General features: G+C 39.6%; 1 protein-coding gene across 1 annotated transcript in view; it reads right to left on the reverse strand.

Moving 5' to 3' along the window:
• Positions 1 to 21717, reverse strand: part of LOC139734090 (bifunctional glutamate/proline--tRNA ligase-like) — a 39663-nt gene that overhangs the window by 3044 nt on the left and 14902 nt on the right. Inside the window, exons 11-30 of the mRNA XM_071644903.1 lie at positions 19155 to 19239; positions 18283 to 18453; positions 17388 to 17524; positions 16740 to 16794; positions 15832 to 15984; positions 14764 to 14876; positions 13208 to 13307; positions 12057 to 12209; positions 10302 to 10484; positions 9210 to 9455; positions 8229 to 8486; positions 7217 to 7426; positions 6301 to 6373; positions 5862 to 5941; positions 5021 to 5278; positions 3784 to 3855; positions 3139 to 3264; positions 1627 to 1800; positions 799 to 959; positions 243 to 321 (exon numbers count right to left, since the gene is read on the reverse strand). Coding sequence (XP_071501004.1) covers positions 243 to 321; positions 799 to 959; positions 1627 to 1800; positions 3139 to 3264; positions 3784 to 3855; positions 5021 to 5278; positions 5862 to 5941; positions 6301 to 6373; positions 7217 to 7426; positions 8229 to 8486; positions 9210 to 9455; positions 10302 to 10484; positions 12057 to 12209; positions 13208 to 13307; positions 14764 to 14876; positions 15832 to 15984; positions 16740 to 16794; positions 17388 to 17524; positions 18283 to 18453; positions 19155 to 19239 — 2887 coding nt within the window. The remainder of the gene's footprint in view (positions 1 to 242; positions 322 to 798; positions 960 to 1626; positions 1801 to 3138; positions 3265 to 3783; positions 3856 to 5020; positions 5279 to 5861; positions 5942 to 6300; positions 6374 to 7216; positions 7427 to 8228; positions 8487 to 9209; positions 9456 to 10301; positions 10485 to 12056; positions 12210 to 13207; positions 13308 to 14763; positions 14877 to 15831; positions 15985 to 16739; positions 16795 to 17387; positions 17525 to 18282; positions 18454 to 19154; positions 19240 to 21717) is intronic.

Consider the following 21717-nt stretch of genomic DNA (forward strand, 5'->3'; position numbering starts at 1 on the left):
ATACAGGTACCCGATTTGAAATTGGTGGAAAACATCATCAGAAAATGAATAAGTATTGGTGTGAATACAGTCACATACTGAAGGATATAACTAGTATGAAAAGACTCTTAGTAAAACACACACACACACACAAATAAACAAATGGACATCAAAACAGCGCAGAAGTGCAAATTACATCTTTCTTTCTGGGCCATTACAAAAGGTCAAAAACTGCAAAGCGAAGAACTCGCTGGGAGATTTACCTTCTTCTCCTCCAAACCCTCACAGAACGCAGCCCATGAGGAGACGACCACAATATGCTCATCAAGTTCCTTCTTGGCCCTGTAATATATAGGATGAATTAACATTGCCACTGGTCATTCTCTGTTGGTGTACAATGTCAATAGCAGGGAATGCAGAACATTTGAAGGGGGGAAGTATTCCCCATCCCCACTCAGACGGTATTCAATATAAGGACACTCAAAAGGAATTTGTAGATTTACACATCATCCACATTTCCTGCCTTAATGAAAATATGTTGTACCCAAAAAATTATGGGTGCGAATATCTAAGGATTCAACCCATCCAAGGATGCACTTGCTATGTATCAAAGAACAGATGAATGACAAAAGGTAAAATAAAGCAAAGAAACAACACAAAAATTTCATGCAAAGCTCAGTTGATAGGAGATAAACACAGTCTTCATATTTAATATGTGTACAAAATTGTTTCAAGTCATGTTTATCAGAGTACATGCAACAAACTGAAAAGTTACTACTCATGCAAATATCTCTCTCAAGGAAGACCATAGGCACACACCTGGCAAACATGTCGTTGTGAATCTGCTCGAGGCTTTCCTTGATCCTGTCGACCACCTCGGCCTCCTTCATCGTCGACTTGGCACCGGTGTCTCTGCGAACGGCCACAAACTCCTGCTTGCTGATGTCGCGCGGCCCGACTTCCACACGAATCGGGACACCCTGCGATCACAGAGAAAAAGACAATGCTGTTACAATGATGGTTCAATGGATAACCTGGGGGGCATTTCATGAAGGAACTTGTCGGATAAAATGTCCGACAAGTCAATTATATCCGACAAGTTCAGAGAAATCAGCCAATCAGACTAAAGAATTTCTCAAAACTTGTCGGATACAATTGACTTGTCAGATATTTTATCCGACAAGTTCCTTCATGAAATGCCCCCCAGGAGGGCATTTCATGAAGCGTTTTGGTCGGATATTTTTCTGACTAACTGTTATATGCCACTGAAATGTTTGCATCTGACTGGCTGAGAGCAAATTTGTTTGACAAGTTTATTGGACAAAATGCTTCATGAAATGCCCCCCAGATGTGACATTTTTAATGAAAACATAGAAAGTTGGTGAAGACGAGAGACATAAACACCTAAACTCATAAAATTGAACACATGGCAAAGGACATTTTTATCCTGACTGACAAATATTGTTTCAGACTGTGAGGCTGATTATCTTCAGCAATCATTTTGGTCCTTTTTTTTCTTTCAAAGCTCCTTGGTCTCACAATTTATGTGCAAGTACACATTGTACAAACACAAGATGGCGCTACATAATGCGGTAACCCGGGGTTACAGTGGTACCCCATGTTACATTGTGCCACATCATATTTCACCTTCAGCTCCCAGTGGTTGAACTTCCACCCCGGTGAGTAGTTGTCTCGCAGATCTCCGCGCACCCTGACCCCTGACCTCTTCAGCACGTCGACATACTGCTGACACTTGTCCAGGAGTTTCTTACGCTCCTCTTCAGTGGTTTTTGCTGTGATACCACATGGAACCACTATCACCTGGGGAGGGGGGAAGAATCACACAAAAGGGAAATGACAACTTTGTTTCCATGTGCATAAATATCCTTCCACATTGCATATGGTTACAGATACATGTATGATACTGCACTTACTCTACTCTCTTTGAACCCCAGATCATCTGTTTGTTTTGTTTTCAGGAAGTGGTTAAACTTAAACCAAAAATTAGGTTTATTTTGTGGTTGTACTTGTGAACAAAACTATGCATTTCAAGGTAAACAAGCTACACATTGTAAGACTATGAGCAAATACATGAATTTTTCGTCATAATAAAACTGATGGGAATTCAAATACACCGAAAAAAAGTGCAACTTTTCAATCAGAATTACCAAATTGCCATGAATGTGATAAAACTAGTGCAATTCAACTGCTATAAAAACATCTGGGATAACCACCCTCTCACATAATCACTATATGAGCCATACATGTCCATGGACCTTAAAATACACTTGATGAAGTCCAATGATCTTGACCACTGACCAAGAATTAGCCTGTAAACCTACCTCTCTACACACAGGGAGTATCTTTTTTATGAATTTCGATCCATTACTCCACATAACATTATTACTGGACTTCATTAAATCAATTCACTCCACTTTACCTTAATTCTAGTGGCTTTTTCTTCATTGTAACAGCGATGGCTGGAAAATATACCTTCAACCAAAGTACAGTGACCTATGACCCCCTATTATTACCATGTTCATGCAAATGATTGTATATTTATTCATACCATGTCCACCAACTTACATCAAAAACTTGACGTTCCTATCTGAAGTAATGGCTACAAGTCAATTTCTTTTGGGAAAAATACAGTGAACACAGACCATGACAGTGATCGTTTTGTTTCATGAAAATTATTGTTTATTTCTACCAATCCTACCAATTCACTTCACTTGACATTCCAACATGAAGTCACAGCTAAAAAATGCTATTCTTAGCAAGTTAAGCAACCTTTGAACTTTGACCCTGAGGGAGTCTAGCCCAAATTAGAAAACTAGAAAGCTGAACCACGAACTTCTAACACTTTATATGCCCACTCAGTAAATTTTGCGATATTCTACATACATAGGTGTGGGTTGGCCAGTCCCCTGGGGCATAACAACACGCCCCGGCCTGTAACAGGAGGGCCACAATTGCAATGAAGGGGGATAAGATAATCTCTAATGATTAGCAGTTTATAGTATCAAGGTATCAGAGCCACTCCATGAAGACAGTACTCCAATGCACAAGCCAACAAAGCTAGAAAAGCACATCAAGGCTTATGCAATCACGACTGGAGACTCAAAAAGTTGAGGTACTACGATAGAGGGGTGTACTAACCTGGGCGGCGGCAACCCTTGGGGGCAGCACCAGACCCTTGTCATCACCGTGCACCATACACATCACCCCGATGCTACGGGTGGTCAGGCCCCAAGAGTTCTGGTAAGCGTACTTGTGGGTGTTTGGCTGCATGGGAAGATGAGAGAGAGAAAATTTACTCGTTATTCATCTTCAGTTTCGTTTGACATTTGCACACATGCAACTATGAATGATACAAAGACTGAATATATTCAAAATCAAAGTTACAGAAGAAAAGCCTGATATATAAGTTTTGATGGAAGGCTGACAAAGCAATAAACAAAAGCTTCTTCAAAACCTTCCTAAGGAGAAGTTTGAAGGAGAGAGTTTTTTTTTTTTTTGGTGTTTTGTCCTTATCTTAAATCAGTTTCCACCCTTAAAAGAGCAGCGGCAAAATACAAATACAATGGTAGTTCATTCAGTTTATAAATGCTTCCTAGATGGCCAGGATCACACAGTATCTTTTAATTCCACAACTCAAACAAGGCCTTACACATGACTGAAAACTGTAACTGGAGTGGAGACATAAAAACTGCCGCTGATGAACAAAAAGGACGCACTAAAAATATATATACATACATATACATTAGAAAAATAAAAGATGGAAAATTGCATATCAAGTACTACCTCATTTGGATCTTCAAACTTGATCTCAAACATCTTCGCAAAGTTCTGGCCCAGGTGATGTGATGTTGCACCCTACAGTACATGAAAATAAAAGGCAGAAGCTCATTCTGTTATCAGTGAACATGGGGAATGGAGGGGATAAAGTATCATCCGGGCTACAGTGAAGACATTTCATGTGGTGACAGCATTTCATTGCAGCAGATCTGTGATGCTTTTCATCTCTTTTCCCTGGTTAGACATCTTGTCACCTGAACATTGTGAAACACTGATTTCTACACTCAGTGGGGTGCTACTGAAGGGCTTTTTACACTTGTGTTTCTTAACCCCGGACTTTCTCTGACCCAGGACTATCGTTAGTCCCGTACCAATTTTTTCAGCTTTTTACACTCGCCAATTAGTCCCGTACTATCTCTTGTCCGGGGCTAAGGAGAAAACTGACCTTTTTACACTCGTATTTCTTAGCCCCGGACTTTCCAAACCCCATGAATATTCAGAATTACGCTGTGTACTGTACACGTACACGCACGCACCGGCAGCGCTTGATTACCTCGTTTCTGATTGGTCAGTGAGGGTCGGACTTCGTCTCCGTCGCTTAGCCCAGGATTATTTTTTCGTTCTGTTTACACTCACTTGCTTGGCACCGCAATTGCGGTGCTAGCACCGCAATTGCGGTGCTAACCCCTGCTATTTTGCAGGGCCAGATAGTACCGTACTATCGGTGGGGCTAGCCCACTTTGGCAAAAACGAGTGTGAACAGAAAGTGGGCTAAGGATAGTCCCGTACCAACGGTGGGGCTAAGGCCCCCCCTTAGCCCCACCGTTGGTCCGGGGCTAAGCAAAAAATTACAAGTGTAAAAAGCCCTTGAGTGTCATCAGTGGGGTTTGCAGTTTAATAGCACATTGATATAAATATATAGATTTAGATATTGAAATTTCTAGATTCTATCTTAAATTCTAACTGGGAAAGGTAACAACTGAAGAAATTCTGTGGAGGTAATTCCAGAACTCTGAATTCTGTTTAAAATATATCCCCATAAAATATACATCTGACTGTAAAAGTGCCTACATCTCAGTATGCAACAAAACAGATGCAACATGACTATCTTACTGGTAAAGCATGTAACATTTCACCAACATGGTCCCACATACTACCCTTGATGTTAGCAAGCTCATGGAGCAATCTCACGGAGCCTTCCCATCTCCCTCCCTTGTGAATTTCGTTAAAAGACCTTACATACCTGGATGGCTCTGCCGCTGGCCTGCACAAAGGCCTCCACAGTCGTTGTGAAGTCCCCGCCTGCGAACTTCTCCTTTGTCGTCTTGCGGCCCCTGACGACCGGCACGGCAAGCAGTCGTTCATAGACCTGCGCATACAGTTCCAGGATCGTGTGCACTTCCTCAACGGCGTCCTCCTGATTGGCCCAGGCCGTGTGACCCTCCTGCCACAGGAACTCTCGGGTGCGCAGGAATGGCTGCGGGTGCTTGAACTCCCATCGCTAGCACCACCAAAACAACAACAACAAAAGAAGAAAATGGCATAATATATATGTAGGGCTACTCAGAGAGTGACACCATTAGTATTGCACGTCAATCGTGTTTGCAGATGTTTTCGCTGTATCAATCATCTCACCTTTTACAGGATATATGTCTACATTCAAGGACTCCCATGTAGACACATGCATACAGTAACTCTCTATCTGTGGTCATGAATTTTTTATCTCTGCAATGATATATAACAGACACTAATACTACAGATTGTGTTAACAAGACTCATACTAGGCTAGAGGAGAGTTCAAGAATCTTTCCAAGACTTCGAAAAAACCTTGCTCTGCTACAACCTACATGATTTCAGAGCCTAACTTGTTCTTGAAAAATAAAGACATATTCATGGCAACAGCTGTTGTTTCCACATGTCGTAATGAATGCTTAAAAATGGCTCTGAACAGCAAAGCTAAGTGTAAATTACAAAGAAAATGACTTTCTCTTGACTAAACGAGACTTCAAGGCCTTCCAGAAAGACATCCATAAACCCTGCTAAGAGGCAGAGCATTGGACAAGGAAGGTTCAGTCGCTACTTACCACCACATTACACCACTGGTTGAGTTTGATGGGAAGATCTCTGTGCGACTGGACCCACTTGGAATATGACTGGTACATCACTGGAAAGAATAAAAAGCAAACAAACAACACTCCTAATCAAATTTGACTTGCTTTCAGTCGATTAAATATGTGCTTACACGCTGAGTCTGTGCCCAGGAAAAAACAACCAAACACAAATGTATTATTACACAGAAACACCAGTTTTCTTTCGAATTGTAACACAACACAGCAAACTTGGTTTACATTGATGTATATATCATACAAAAGCATAATATATGTAGAATACAGTAATACATGAAATAATTTGCTTTCACATAAAAGCATTAAGTACACAAAGACAGAAGACAAGTCATTTTTTATATACCTACACGACAAAGGACTGCACTGTCAATGTAACCAATCATTCACATAATCTCACCTGTTTCACTGGTTGGACGTATGGCGATTGGCTCGGCTAGCTCTGATTGGCCGCTTTTTGTCACCCAGGCAACCTGCACGGTAGTAAGGACATTACATGTATCTTTTTTTTTTCTGTGGCATATTATCATGAAGCATGAAGCAAAAAAAAGGAAGAAAAAATAAGAAAGAAAGAAAAAGAAAATCCCCCCAAATACAATAATGCATGCTATACCACTCTGTAGCATCAAACCATAACCTCTTATTTGTGATATTCTAAATGTAATGAAGGCAGACCATGGGAAATCACATGTCAAAAAGAATAAGTTAATGGGGAAATGAAAAAGAGAATGCTGCAAGTGAACACAGTTCATGCAGACAGGAGATGTGTTTTCGTTCGAGGCATTCATCTTGCTTTCAGTATAATTGATGCAGCTTTTTATGAAGAACTGCACTGTATGTTCTAATATCATGTCTTCCTGGAAAGGCTGGGCTGGCTTCTGTATTAAATGTGAACAAGATGTCAAATACTTCCCACATAAATAATGAGGCAATTGTGCTAACATGCAATGCCATTTCACAATGTGTGTATCCTAACCAATACATTTCCACAAAGGAATAAGAAAATGGTACTTATCAGGACTACCACACATGGTGTAACTAACTGCAACCATGTCATCCACAACAAGGCATATATCAACACTACTCCCTCTTCCCCTGACTACGCTGAGGTACTCCGAACAGCATCACTTATGAACCTATGATATGACTATTTCTATTCCTTGGTACAACCATTCTATTCATTAATGAAATGAATGTGAGTAGCCATCTTCCCCTTCTTCCGTGCTATCAACAGATTTTGTTTACTGCGTGAACACTCATAAACTTTTCTAAAACAGAATGATTGTTAAGGAGAGCAGAACGTGTTTTGGTCTAACCTCCGGAGAGAAGTCAGCGATGTGTTCCTTCTCGCGCTCCAGGGCACTCTGCGACACAAAGATGGGGAAGTAGGTGTTCTCCACGCCCAGTTTCTTGATCTCGGCATCGAAGAAGGCCACGATCTGCTCCCAGATGAGGTAGGACCATGGGCGCAACACGTAGCAGCCGCTGACGTCGTAGTACTCAATCATCTCCGACTTGGTGATGACCTGTCAATACACGCGATAGCAAGTGCAGAGATAACGGTTCATTGTCAACTCGCTAGATGCCAAAGTCTTTAACTCTTAACCGGCCAGCAGTCACAAACAAATTTGTGTGTGTGTGTGTGTGTGTGTGTGTGTGTGCACATGTAAAAGAATGTCTGTGTTTGCAAGCATGCCTGTTTCTTTGTCTGTGTCTTCCTGGAAAGTGCTTTGCCAATGGTGTCTGTATCATTACAAGTGTGAAATTTTGATCAAACTGAGATGGTCTCCTTTTTGTGACTTTCTTGGTGAACAGACTTAGAGCATTATTTGTCTTTTCTCGAAGCATAACAAAGCATATCAACTTCATTTCCCAAAGCAACCACCTTGTTGCTAGTTGAGCAAATTAGAAACAGATTGACATATCCTCCCTGAAAATCATATAGAATAAAGCCTTCTGGGCATTTAGGCTCCAAAGATTAATCTAAGATGAAATAAATAGATTCTGTCCAATTGAACATTCTATATGGAGGGTCAAATCACCCTAAGCAGGAAAAGGTGACAACCTCAGAAGCATGCATGATATTTATAACTAAATTTTGTGATACACTGTACTTTGCTTTGACACAATTGACTTGAATACACTCCATTTTCTCACTCTATATTACACACAAGTTTGTGTATTGTGCAAGTATGTTTTACAAGTTAATGTGACATATAAAATTATACTCACCACCAAAGAACAAAAGAAAAAAACAGTTCAATGAATACAGTCATATTCAAATTTGAGTAAATGAAATTTAAGATCCATGGTGGCACCCAAACTGACCTGTGAGTACCATTCACTGAGATCCTCAGCCTTCTTGACTTCTAGACCGAGTCTGCTCTGCTTCTTGGAGTCCTCGGACGCCGACGTTGTTGATGCAACCGCAGCCTCCTTGGCTTTGGCGGGCTGCTTGCCTCCCGCCTTGTTCTGTTTTTCCTTCTTCTCCTTGCCAGAACCTGCCGGCTTGTAGTCCACACCAGTCAACGTCTTGTAGTCTGCCTTCAAGGCCAGCAGAATTTTGACCTCGGCGTCAATTTCTCCCTGGAATGGAGAGAGAAATATTGTTACTCAGGGAGAAAAAGCTCAACAAGCCATGTACCATAGTCTTTCCTAACCTCCCACATTCACCAAACTTTTCTAGTGCATTAAATTTAGCATATGTTCATTAACTTTGATAATACTATGAGCAAGTAATATAAACAGCTTCCACACAAGTTAGGGTATATTAAATCAGATAACTTGATGTGAAAAAATAAATTAATTCTTATCAATTCCATGCCAGGAATGGGAAATTTGTGAAGTTTTGGTAAAAGTCATCGGGAGGCTTGAGGTAATGACAGTATCCCTCCCTATCAATGTGCACATCCGGTCGTGACTGTGAAAGACTCGGTAGCACGAGGAAACATGGAAGGTCCAATAGAGTCAGTCCTCATTCAATGCCCTCCAGGGTACATTCAAAACCATGAATAGCAAACATGAGTACAGGCATCAAATCCCATGCTCATCGGTACTGGTTGAATGCAGTCAAGATTCTTTGGCTGTGTGTGTATTTACATGCAGGTCAGTGTACATAATTTGCTACTTGGATTCTCAAATATATCCTGATCATATCCACATTTCCACTCCACGAAACCCCACGCTATTGGGATTTTCTAACACTGTTTCATGCTAACCTGATCTATGTAAATACATATATTCTACATATAAAAGCACCTTGAGCATGGTGTGAAACTAAGCCTTATACAGCATGTTTGGCTTACTCACTTTTTCAGCCTTCTTGGTCTTCAACTCCCTCACTTTGTCTCCCTGGGCAGTGATCTTGGCCACAACGGCATCCACCTCTGGTCCTCCTGCGGGAGTCGGGGCAGCTTCCTGCTTGACTGCTGGAGGGGCAGCGTCCTTGGCCTTGGCCTTGGCCGGGGCTGCACCGGGCTTGTAGTCCTGGCCCGTCGTGTTCTTGTAGTCTGCCTTCAGCGCCAGCAGGATCTTCACTTCGGCATCGATTTCACTCTGGGGGATGGACAGAACACAGAGAATCACAGGTTGATTTTAATACATCATCAAGGCCATATAGAAAGTACTGAACTTGCCAGTACATTTGAGAGTGCATATGTGAAAATGCAGTACAATCAAGAGTATTTACAACGGTGAAACATGCACAAGGTGGACCCAAGTGCATGTTGCACAATATTGTGAATACCCAAGAGTGAGCTGCATCTCAATCAACTCTTTATGTACCGCGTTCGCACGCCCGACTCAGTTGATGGCATGCCAACTTTGCCTATTCTGCTCAAACGCATAAACCCACCGAAAACCGATCGATAAATCACCAAATGCCACGGTACAATGAAAGAGTTTTTTGCGATGCTGTTCCTCTCACATATTATTGCTTGCATTCATGATTGACTAGCAAGTGGTACCAGTGCTCCCTACTGGATTTGTAAATTCCAAGTTTCTGTCATTGATTTGTGTGCAAAAGTCATGCGTTTACAGTAATGCAGCTACTGGGTATTTGAAAGAAAATCAATCATAGAGTTCTTATACAATTTATATCAAAGCAAAACTTGGCATTTTCTCTGAAACTTTTCTCACTGCATGTCCAATTCAACATAAATCTATAAAAGTTACATAGATTTGAAAAACAGAATGTTTTCTCTAAGCATGACTATGTTGGATGTCTCAGAAGAATGTGGCACACATGGGGTTTTCACCATGACACATAAAGACTTAACAACACAAACTTAAACCTGTGCAGTATTGACTTATAAAATGGGATGAAAATTAATACCTTTATGGGTGAATACCACTCAGCTACATGTAGAACTTGTAAAGAACTTGCAAAAGAGGAGAACTTACCTTTGGGGCCTTGTTAGACTTGAGTGTCCTCACTTTGTCTCCCTGGGCCGTGATCTTAGCCACCAGCCCCGACACATCTCCCGAGGGGGCCGGAGCTGCTCCTGGTTTGTAATCCTTGCCTGTTGCCTTCTTGTACTCTGCCTTCAGGGCCAGCAGAACTTTGACCTCTGCATCTATACTTTCCTGTCATTGTAGAAGCAGAGACATACACCTAATTAATGTGGACAGCTCATTCTCCATCATTTTCAAAGTCAAATTACACACAAACACAATCAACAATGACTGTTGGTATTTACACAGATCCAACAGAAACATGTAGATAACTAGATATATCGCTACGGCGACTGATATGCCTCCGCCATAATGCATGGTTCTCCTAATAGGTCTATAGTACAATGTCTTGACAATGTGTGATGACATTTTCACACAATTGGCAAAGTACTAAAATGACAGGTTTGACACAAATGTGCTGAATGTTCACTTTCCTAGAACTAGGTTCAATTGGATGAATGATTAAAATGTCACGAGTGCAGGTATTTGGGGAACTGATGATATTTACTTGACTTTTGACCCTTTCATAAGTTTATGCATTGAGTAATTTTCAAGGTATTGAGAAAAAATGTAATTTCAGTATCAAATATTAAAATAGTATTATCTAAACCTGGCCTTTGACCTTTGACCTCACAGTTCCAAAGTGAATCACTGTTAGGTAGAACATGCATAAATATGTAAGTTTCATGATGATACCTTGAGTTACTTTCGAGATATGGAGGAAAGAGTGCAATTTAGCACTTTCACTTGACCTTTGACCTTTTGGCAAGAAACTTCCCACAGAATATATATTGGGTAATACATGCATACATCAAGTTAAAAAAAAAATCCTTCAGGCATTGCATAAATATAAGGAAAGTAGTGATATTTTGAGGAGTTGACCTTGACCTTTGACCCCCTGACCTTTGACCCATGACCCCCAACTTCCCTAGATAATCACTGCCTATTGGTACATGCATAGTTACTAAGTTCCATGAAGATACCTTGAACCATTTGCGAGATATGGAGAAAAACATGAAATTTCAACCTTTTTTTTCACAAAATAACCTGTGACCTTTGACCCAGTGACCCTAAAATCCAAACAAAGTATTATCCCCCCCCAGGATATACTCTCATACCAAGTTTGATGTAAAACCACCACACGGTTCTTGAGATATCGACAAAAACAAAACGGGACGGACGTACGGACGTACGTATGTTCGTTCAGACGACCCAAAAACACAATGCCTCCGGCAACTCCGTTGGCGGAGGCATAACTAGCAGTGTACGAGTAATGTTACGTATACTGGACAAATAGATACACGGATACAGAAAGATGGCTGGATAAAGAAAGATGGACATGAAGATAGATTGATGGTTGGAAGAAAGGACTGAAATGTTACCGTATATACAGATACGCAGTGTATTGCAAATTTCAAATGCAACTCAACTGTACACAAATATACATAACTGAGGAACATTACTTATCAAAGAGTCAGGATTATGGGCACCTTGGCAGAGTTGCTTATAAATTGGGCTATTTTCCATTGCTGTATTAAAGCAACAGGGCAAAAAGTGGACTATTTTCCATTCATGCCATATAAGAGCAAAAGGTCAAACATTGGACTATTTTTCATTTAATGCCATGTTAAAGCAATAAGGAAAAAAATTGACTATTTTCCATTAATGCTGTTTTCAGTCTTAGAGATAGGGCAGAGCATTCACCTTTGCAGCCTTCTCAGATTTGAGCTTTCTGACTTTGTCTCCTTGAGCAGTGATCTTGGCCACAAGGTCATCAACATTTCCCGAGGCCTGCTTAGCTTCAGGAGTTGCATTTGCAGCCGTTGGGGTGACCTTTGACTTCTTGCTCTCCTGCACCTTCTGAAAAACAAAACAAAAAACATGTACATAGAAAAAGATTTCTCTGATTATAAGTCTTGAGTCTTTTTCTTTTTTCACTGTACACGTTATCCATTTTTCAAATTTCACTATTGGCATAAGTCGACTGATGTTCAGGAAAACATTCCTTCTCATAACAAGAGTGCACCATACATGATGGGCAATCACTCACATTTTTTTTTTCCTGAATAGGAATAATACGTTTTACTCATTTTGTTGCTATAGATCTCCATAAAAAAAAAATGAATCATTTGCAAAATAGCTTTCAAGTCTTCATTTTCAAAATGTTACACTCACGTAATACGTGGAGTGTAAATTATACGCCACAGATTTTTTTTTTTTTCAAATACAGAACACAAAACAAAGTTGCATTAAATGCTTTTGATTAACTCAATGACTTCCTCTCTCTTGTAAATTTCATACATATCGAATTATACCACAGAAGCAAAGGATACTTTAAACATCTCAAAGGAAATGATCATTGAGCAAAAAAAAGATGGTAGGCCAGGAAACTATGCAGATTACATCCTTTATCCATAGTCAGCATGTACTCTTCACCATAATGTATCATCGCATTTTGCTCAACCAAAAACTGATCATGACAAATTCCACTGTTACCTGCTGCCAGAAAACTTTTCTGGACAATTCCTGCTATGAACATCACAAAATTCTTTCAAAATGGCTCATCGAGTTTAAAGTAATGACTGTTCTCTGCATGGGCACTATCACTTTACTAAACGACAAAAAGGACTAATGCACTCTCAGTAGGTTGCTTAGTTTCCATCAAATTCAATGGGCAAAGAGCTACTTTTTTCCACACTACACCTGGACCTTTACATACACCATTCAAATAAAAGAAAGAGTACACCATCATCCACCCTGGATTCTGGCCACAAAGTTATAAGGTGTGCTGGTGTGGATATTTGGTTTTACATTTGAAATGAAATGCAGACAAATCAGGGTCAAGGAAATATCACCTTTGCAGCAGTGTCTGAGCTCTGGGGAGCTGGCATGTTCTTGGTGTGTCCATCTGGGATGTTGATCAGTATGCAGGGGGTGGCTCGACTTGTGTGCCTACTGTAACATGACAGAAATACAACATTGTAATGCTTTTGGTACAGAGTTGACAAGTATTTTTTGTTTATTCTATTACATTTGTTACACATTCCTCCTCAAAAAAAAAAAAAGTAGAAAAAAGTAGAGATAAAATATTCTTGTAGCCACAAACATTTCAAATTGAGTAACACATTTTTACTGGCAAAGTGTCAAAGGCTTTGCAGATGAAAATGTGGTGTGTCATCACATAACCCGTATAAAGTTAGAGACCATAAAAGGAAGAAATATGCATGTAAAGCCAACTCTGTCGATACAACCTGTACAATTTTCTAACTTTTGATTACTTTTAACATATATTCCTCGTATGGAAGTAGGGCAACTCATACATCTATTCAAAGCTTATTAAAACAAACTCCAGTCTACCAAAAATCATTTTCCCAACATTATATGTGACCCTGCACCACAAAACAAACAAAAAGTCGCCAGACATGAATTTTTAGTTAAGACTGTATTCTGAAAGAGCAGACTTTAAGCTTTAAAATGATGTATAACTCAAATCAAATGGACTGTCCTAACCTATCTAAATATTGGAAAGAAAGCACAAACTCAGGAAAAGTGTGAACTGAGAAAAGAGGCTCTGAAATACAGTGTATATTCAAGCGCTTAATCTTTACCAAACCGTGTTGGCTGTGCGATGAATGGGACAAAAAACAGGAAGTAAACCACCTGAGTAACAACAATGAAGGGATTATTAGATTAAACTGAAATTAAGCATGCCTCATTAGCACATTCTGTCCATAATCAAAGCCAACTTTCAAAGCAGTAGCACTATCCTTTCAAAAGTTATTAGAGTTGAAAGTGAAGAGTGTGTACAAGGTTTTTCAGAAATGAAAAAGGGACTCTAAAGGCACACCTGATCACACTAATCTACAAAAAATGTTCGAGATAAACTGCTAAAAAACACACTTTCCTGCCCGTTTTATGACCCCAAATTTTAGCATAATGTAAAGGAAGACTTGCTCTTTCAGAAAATATCAAAAAATCAAGATCGGCTAGGTTGACCCATTTCACTTACATTCAGTCCTCACGCAAAATCAGTGTGTGCGACTTTTTGTTCGTTTTGTGATGCACGGTCACATATGGGTTTCAGTAAGACGCATCACCAATAATTAATTGACATGGGGACAGAAAATACATCTTTAATTCATTCTGAATATCACATCACAGTTAAAATGTCTGTTTCATCTTTCTTATTGGCTGAAATTTCACAAAATGTTTCTTTGTTGATTTCATTAAAATGGTCACTTTCTTGTTGGCTTTGATTTTTGGATCAATTTTTTTATATCGTTTTTTTTTTTTTTTTTTTTTGTAATATTTGTATCATTTCACAAACCTCCACTGATCTTTACTATCTCTGGCAAGACATGACCGAATGCCATCACAGTGTACAGGCATGTTCACACTGCTCCATGTTTACCTTGGAGGCTCATAGGCCTGGTCACAGATGAAGAAGCCTTTCCTCTGAATCTGAACGATGTCTCCCTTCTTGACAGACGCAAGCTCTGGGTCTCCCAGGAGACATGTATCCTCCTGCAAGAGTTTGGTAAAAATCATGAATAAATGGATCCAAGTCTGTCTGGGTGACACATCACTATAAAGATGAATGGAACTGCAAGTAAGAAGTGCACATTCCATGGCACATCTTCCTTTCAGGCTCACACTCTAGAGCCTCCAGGGTCTCGTCACAGCATGGTAACTTGCATTTGATTGAATGCAGGTCAATTGCTGACTGCCTATTTTAGGAACTCTGTGGTTTGATTGCATTTCTTCATATTACAGGAAACACGCTCAATTCAGGGGCTAAATGCCCTTTATGAATTATCAGTGGCCTGGCTTATAAAGCAAAATTTGCCATTTAACAGACATAGTATAAATCGTGCCTTCAGGGCTGGGGTTTGAAATCTGCAACATTGTGATAACGTGGGGGACTCTAACATACTGGATAAGACTCTTGACTTTCAATTGGAAGATCCAAGTTCTAGTCCCCTCAAGTGCCTACGTCCTTGGACAAAATGTTTTTGTCCACCATGTCCCTCTCAACCCAGGTGTATGGGTATCGGTGATCATGTTCGGGTGACAATATTGGCAGGGCCTTCTGGTAGAGCAATGGCAACATTGAAAATGCTACCATGGATAAAGAAGACCCTATTCTGACAGGGGCTGATCCAGGAATTCCGTAAAGAGAGGACGCCTTTTCTAAATTAACGAGGGGCCCATGCACCTCTCCCCCATTATTTCTTTTTATTTATTTTTTTTAAACAAAAAATAAAGGGGGGCACGCCCTGGATCCGCCACTGTCCTATCATTATCATAATATCATGATCAACATAACCACCAGTACTATATCACAACTCGTGCCGTTTCTGTCATGATGTACACATATAAACAGCTGGCTGTTTAAGTAACACGATATCTGACACAGACAGTGTCCATCGAACATTCTATGATTCAAGTACAATGAGGGTTGCATTTTTTCTCTTCTCACCCTGGACTTCTCATTGATGAAGTCCTTGAAGTCATCATCTTTTCCAAGGACGCCTTTCTTGATGAGGTAGTCGTAGTGGATCATGACCGCCTCAACGAACAGTGCCTTGTCAGTTTCAGCAAGCCACGTCACTTTTACTGTGTTCTTGAAGTTCTGATAGGTGGGAAAAAGAATGCATGGTGAAGGGAAACTGATTTTTTCAGATATGAGTCAGTGCAGCAACAGTTTACTGTAAAAGCTGATTTTTTCGCGTGACTAATTTTCCGCGCTTGGCCAGGTAAGAAGAGTTTTGCGTGTTTTTAATTCCGCGGAATCAAGACATCACGCACAGGAACATATGGCAAGCAAAAATATTTGTGTGCTTTTATTTTCACGCTAGTTTCTGGTTGCGCGAAATGCACAAAAATTTCAACACCGCGAAAATTTCCACTTTTACAGTAATACTTTTATCTTTTAGTATGCCAGATGATAGTTGGAGATAAAGCATATGATGCAACAAGAATCTACTTCATTTTATTGATGCTGAGCTCCATAATATTTGAAATTATCAATCTCTTACAAATATTATATTTACAATATGTAGAATGACAAAATCATATCAAGAAACTATTTTAATAAAATGTAATAAGTGAACATCTTTCTTTATTAATAATGACAAATATATCCTCTCACACAGCCAATGTTCAATTACTAGTAATATAAATCTTCCTTCTTCCTGTTTCAAAACTACATCTTCCCAGCTAAAGTACAAAGGAAACACTATTTTGCCCCCGAGTCTTTCATGGGTGAATCAAAACTAGACTCTTGACATGCCCAAGCTCTGGTGTCTGTGTCTTGAAAGACTTCCTACCAAGGATTTGGAATGAAATCTGGACTTAAACAAATGACATGGTATGACAAAATTCTACCTTGTTGTCGGGATCATACTCTGCCTCCATTGACTGAATCTTGCCATCCGATGCCCTGGAGGAGAAATCAGAGAAAGACGATATAAATATGATTTTCCTTGTGTTAAATATATCACTTAGCACACAAGTTATCTGTACTACAGCTAGATTATTGCCGTGTTATACGAGTTGCTTGTATGAGCTTGAGAAGTCTCTTTGCTGAAAAGGGTCAGTTTTACTCACATTATTGCCATGAGACATCTTTAATTCAAAATTTTTCAAAGCTGATTTCTCACTGCAGAGCAGATATGTATAAAAGATCATAGTTTGAATGACACTCTGTTACTTTCAAAACTGATTCAAATGGACAAGCATAAGTCACACATATTGACATTACCAGCTATAGTATAATCATAAGAACTAAAACCACACAACTACTAATGGAATGACAACATGAATTTATTACAATGCATGTATCATTCAGGCACTAACTGCAATCTCAATCTAATCTAACATTAACTTTTATAACATTGTGACATGATCTATGATCTCATCCTGTTCACACAAAAACAGTTGAATAATAACATTGTATCACTATCTATCTATAATCCCACTAAAAAACAAGAAAGAAAATTAAATTGGAAAAACATGTATGCAATTGACATTTACTTGACAATCTTCTTGATGTTGAGGTTCCCCCAGTTGACAAAGGTCACGACCTGACCCTCGGTGAAGGTCGCTGCGTCCTCCTGATCAACAAAGACCTTCTTGCTGTACCAGGTCTTCTTCATTCCAACATCGGCATTCTGGGTGCAAAACATAGAACATCAAATTCTTTTGTTTCTTTGTTTACTCTTTGATTGATTAACAAGAAAAAAAAAAAAAGATCTTCTTTATTTGAGACAAGTTTTGTTACTGAGAAAATGTTGGGACTTGATGATACTAAAAGAAGTTTCAAGACAGGTTTGGCACCCATGAAACCATCCTGTGGAGCCCCTTGGTGGTGTGTCGTTAACTAGGTAGTAACTTTTTTTTCAAGGGCCCTACAATCACAACTCAATCAAGAGGCCTTTTTAAACTTGTTACCTCCAATGCCAGACACAACTTGTATTCTTCAGCTCTAAGAGAAACTAGAAGATGTGATATGTCTCGGCTGTACCAGTTCTGAATCCAGAGAAGACCTATGAAACTGACATCTTCTGGGCCAATGGACCACACCCTAGGGGCCCCCATGGGTGCCACCTGTTCCACCTCCCGACCTCTTTAGGAGCTCCAATTAGACCATTCCTGCCATTTAACAAAATGCATTATGACTTGTCCGAGTTAACTCCTTGGCCCCCATGGGGGCCACCTGCACCATTTAAAGAATTTTGTATCCCCTGCCTCAAAAAACTGATGCCTTCCAATTTGGTAAATGCCTAATCATGCATTCGAAAGAAGAAGACATGAGCGTGAAATGGGCGCTTTACTAAAAATACACCCTGACCTGACAGCATATCATGTTATCATGTTTCAGCTAGTTAACAATAAGCATCAAATTTTGATCCCCACAGGATGTGCCCACCTTTGGATGCTTGGGCACATCCTTGACCTCCTCCGCTGCATTGGCCACGGTGACCGGCACGGCGCCCTCCTTGACCACTCCGCTGTATCTCGGTGCGATGGGGTCGATGACCTTTCGGTTGAAGCTCCACAGCTTGTCCCACTCCATCATGACGACAGAGCGAGAAGATCCCTGCGCATGGAATGGTAGATCCAACAGTTACAGAAGACGAATGTTCCACACCACCATGATGGCTTGGAATAGGTAGGAGGTATTTTTTGGTAGAGGTGTGCTACTTCCATCACACAGTGAATAAGGTTGCTGAGTGAATCTCTCTTCAAGAACTTTCTTCTATCATTGCAGCACTTGACATTTTACTTGCATTTGTCACTTGTCATTTGCACAACTAGAAAATTAATGGCTGTCAAATGCATCCTATGGAAAAACACTTCTTGTTATGAAATCAATGATGTCTCAATAACAAGACACAAAAATAACCCCATTTCTTCAAATTTGCTACACTTTTCGATGATGGAATACTTTGAATTCTATATCATGATGCTGATGTTCTGGGCAACTCGTGGATAGGCAATGAGGAAATGGAAATTGAACAAGCATGAAAAAAATAATGACAACAGATACCAACAAATACTGTAGAGCACAAATACACAAACTTCCTCTTATTTTGGTAACTGAAGTCTATCCACATTCCATCTAAGTCTGGCACATATATGAGACCAACTGAAGTTTATCAAACTGAATGCTAGTAATTACCACTGCAACAGCCAATCGGCTTTCAGATCTTCTCTTTCTGCTGCGGTGGTAAGAGTTTCTGCAGCAAGCTGTTCCTGAGATTACGTGTACAATGAAAAGGGGCCCCTTTAGTCACCTACCTGGGCATTGATGAAGAGTTTGAGGCCCTCTACTGTCATACCTCTCCTCAACACACCCCTCACGGTGGGGAATCTTGGATCATTCCTTGTAGAAGACAAAAATTTACATCAAATTAAAGACCAATCCAGAATAACAGAATCGCAGACAGAATCACTATCTTTCGGTTATGAAGATGGTCTCCTGCATTTCAAATTGTATACATACACATTTTTCTCTCTTAAAACTAAATTCGAAGTGTTCCCTCTCCCATAGTGTTACCTTTAATTTTATATTGCTTTATATCTCCTTCCTTACATATTTTCCTTCATATGATAATATTCCATAATGTCTTTGATGAGGAGGAATAATTCATATAATTTAGAAATGTTGCTGAATTTTATTGCATACTGTAATAACAACAGAATGCAGAAATAACCTAAAACTGAACTAAACTCTTCTTGCAAGCAGTGTTGTAAGATCACAGTATTTCAATACCAAGAAGGACATGATCTAGCGTCTACCAGCTTTTAGTGGGATGAGATGATACAATCATGTTAAACTATGGAAGTAGGGATGTGTCACGAAGATATACAGTTGAACCTCTCGTATCTGGACAAGTCAGGACCGGGGCTCATCCGGATAAGGGATTTTTTCAAGCTAATTCGACAGCTGAGTATGTGCAAACAGCATCAGTGATGTGTGTGCCCTCTCAAAAATTCCTAATGATTTGTGTGCACTTTGCCTCGATCGATCGGGTCACACAGCTAGACATGTTGGGATGCATCGCGCTAATTTCTCGAGTCGTGTAGGCGTTTTCAAATCAGCCCGACAAAAATCCAAGCTCGAGATTTTTTTTTATTTCCCAAGTCAGAAAATAGCGCGCTATTTTGAAACATCGGGCTGATGTGAAAAATTATCAAATAGCGCGCTACTATCCCGCTATTTCAGAAATTTCCCGAGTTGGACTCGAGAAATTTTCTCGAACAGAGCGATACAATTAGCATGCTAATCTGTGTTCACATTATCAAATAGCGCGCTATTTCGTGATCGGGTTAATTTCCCAAGTCAGAAAATAGCGCGCTATTTCGAAACATCGGGCTGATGTGAAAACGCCTATTGTTACACTCAGTAACAGACCCCAAAAAAGAGGTTTGTGTTTGCAAGAATGAAATCATTTTCTTTTATAAATTCTTGGGATGATTTACCTAAATAATTATTAAGAGATGTATCAAGTAGATCTTGAAATTAAACAGTACGAGTCGACGAAAATACGCTTCAAAATTCGATCATCACGGCTCAGCAAAGTCGACTGTAGGTCGCCATTGTTAGATTGAGTTGGGACTCCCCCTTTCCTCCCGTAATTATTATTTTTTTAAAAATCACGGCGAGATTGCGTCCGTATAATAGAGAGATCCGGATAAAGGGAGGCCGGATAAGAGAGGTTCAACTGTACAAATATTGGGGACTTAATTTCATATTTCCTTGAGCAGTGAGTAATATGAGAGTATCAGGTCTAACTGGATTCCCATAACCAACTTGTAGAGTTAACAGGGAATTGAAGTCTATTCATGTTTATATGTTAAACAGGGACAAGTTTTCACAAGTGCAGAAGAGGAACTTTCATCATACTTGTTCCATGTTCACTAGGGTATGTTTTCAATATCCTATGTAACCCAGTAGCTAAAGCCACTGCAAGACATAAGATGGTGACAGGTTAAAGCTTCAATGGATTTGGACTTGGATTTCTAAAAATTGTACACCACACTGTCAAGTGTCCACACTTAGTTAACATTGGAATGGCAGTAAAACTTTATTTCAAATCATTAAAAACTGGCAGTCAAGATCACTGTTAAATGGTATGAATTTTCTGCCATCTGCTGCTCTGCAAGAATTGTCCCTAGGGAGAGGTAACATCTGATCACAAATTTGTTAAAAATTCAATATAAGTCTTGACTCAAATGAAATCAAAATTACCTTCCACAAATGCAAAGGAAAATAGAATTATACTAGAAATGTCGCTATGGCAACTGGTATGCCTCCGCCATAATGCATGATTCTCCTAATAGGTCTAGATAGTACATGTAGACAATGTGTGATTACATTTTCACAAAATTGGCAAAATATCAAAATGAGAAGTTTGTCACAAATGTGTTGGAATGTTCACCTTTCTTGACCTAGGTTTAATTGGATGAATAGGACAGCATGTATTTGGGATTTAAGGACTTTACCTTGACTTTGACCCATTCATATATATATGCATTGAGTAATTTTCAAGGAATGGAGAAAAAGTGCAATTACTGTATTGAATAGTAAATTGTTACCATTTTCATCTGGCCTTTGACCCTAAAATTCATAAGATAATCACTGTCAGGCAAAACATGCATAAATATGTCGTACGTTTCAAGGTAACTTGAGCCACTTCGGAGATATGGAGGAAAAACTTAGTTCAGCACTTTCATTTGATCTTTGACCTTTTGACCTTTGAGGCAAAAACAAAAGAAAAAAAAAAACTTTCCAGAGAATTTCAATTGGGTTATACATGCATACACCAAGTTTAAAAAAAAAAATCCTGCTGGCATTGCA

Source organism: Diadema antillarum, unplaced genomic scaffold (assembly GCF_040938485.1).
Source record: "Diadema antillarum isolate AM-2024a unplaced genomic scaffold, OU_Dant_1.0 seq00000510_RagTag, whole genome shotgun sequence".
NCBI lineage: Eukaryota > Metazoa > Echinodermata > Echinoidea > Diadematoida > Diadematidae > Diadema > Diadema antillarum.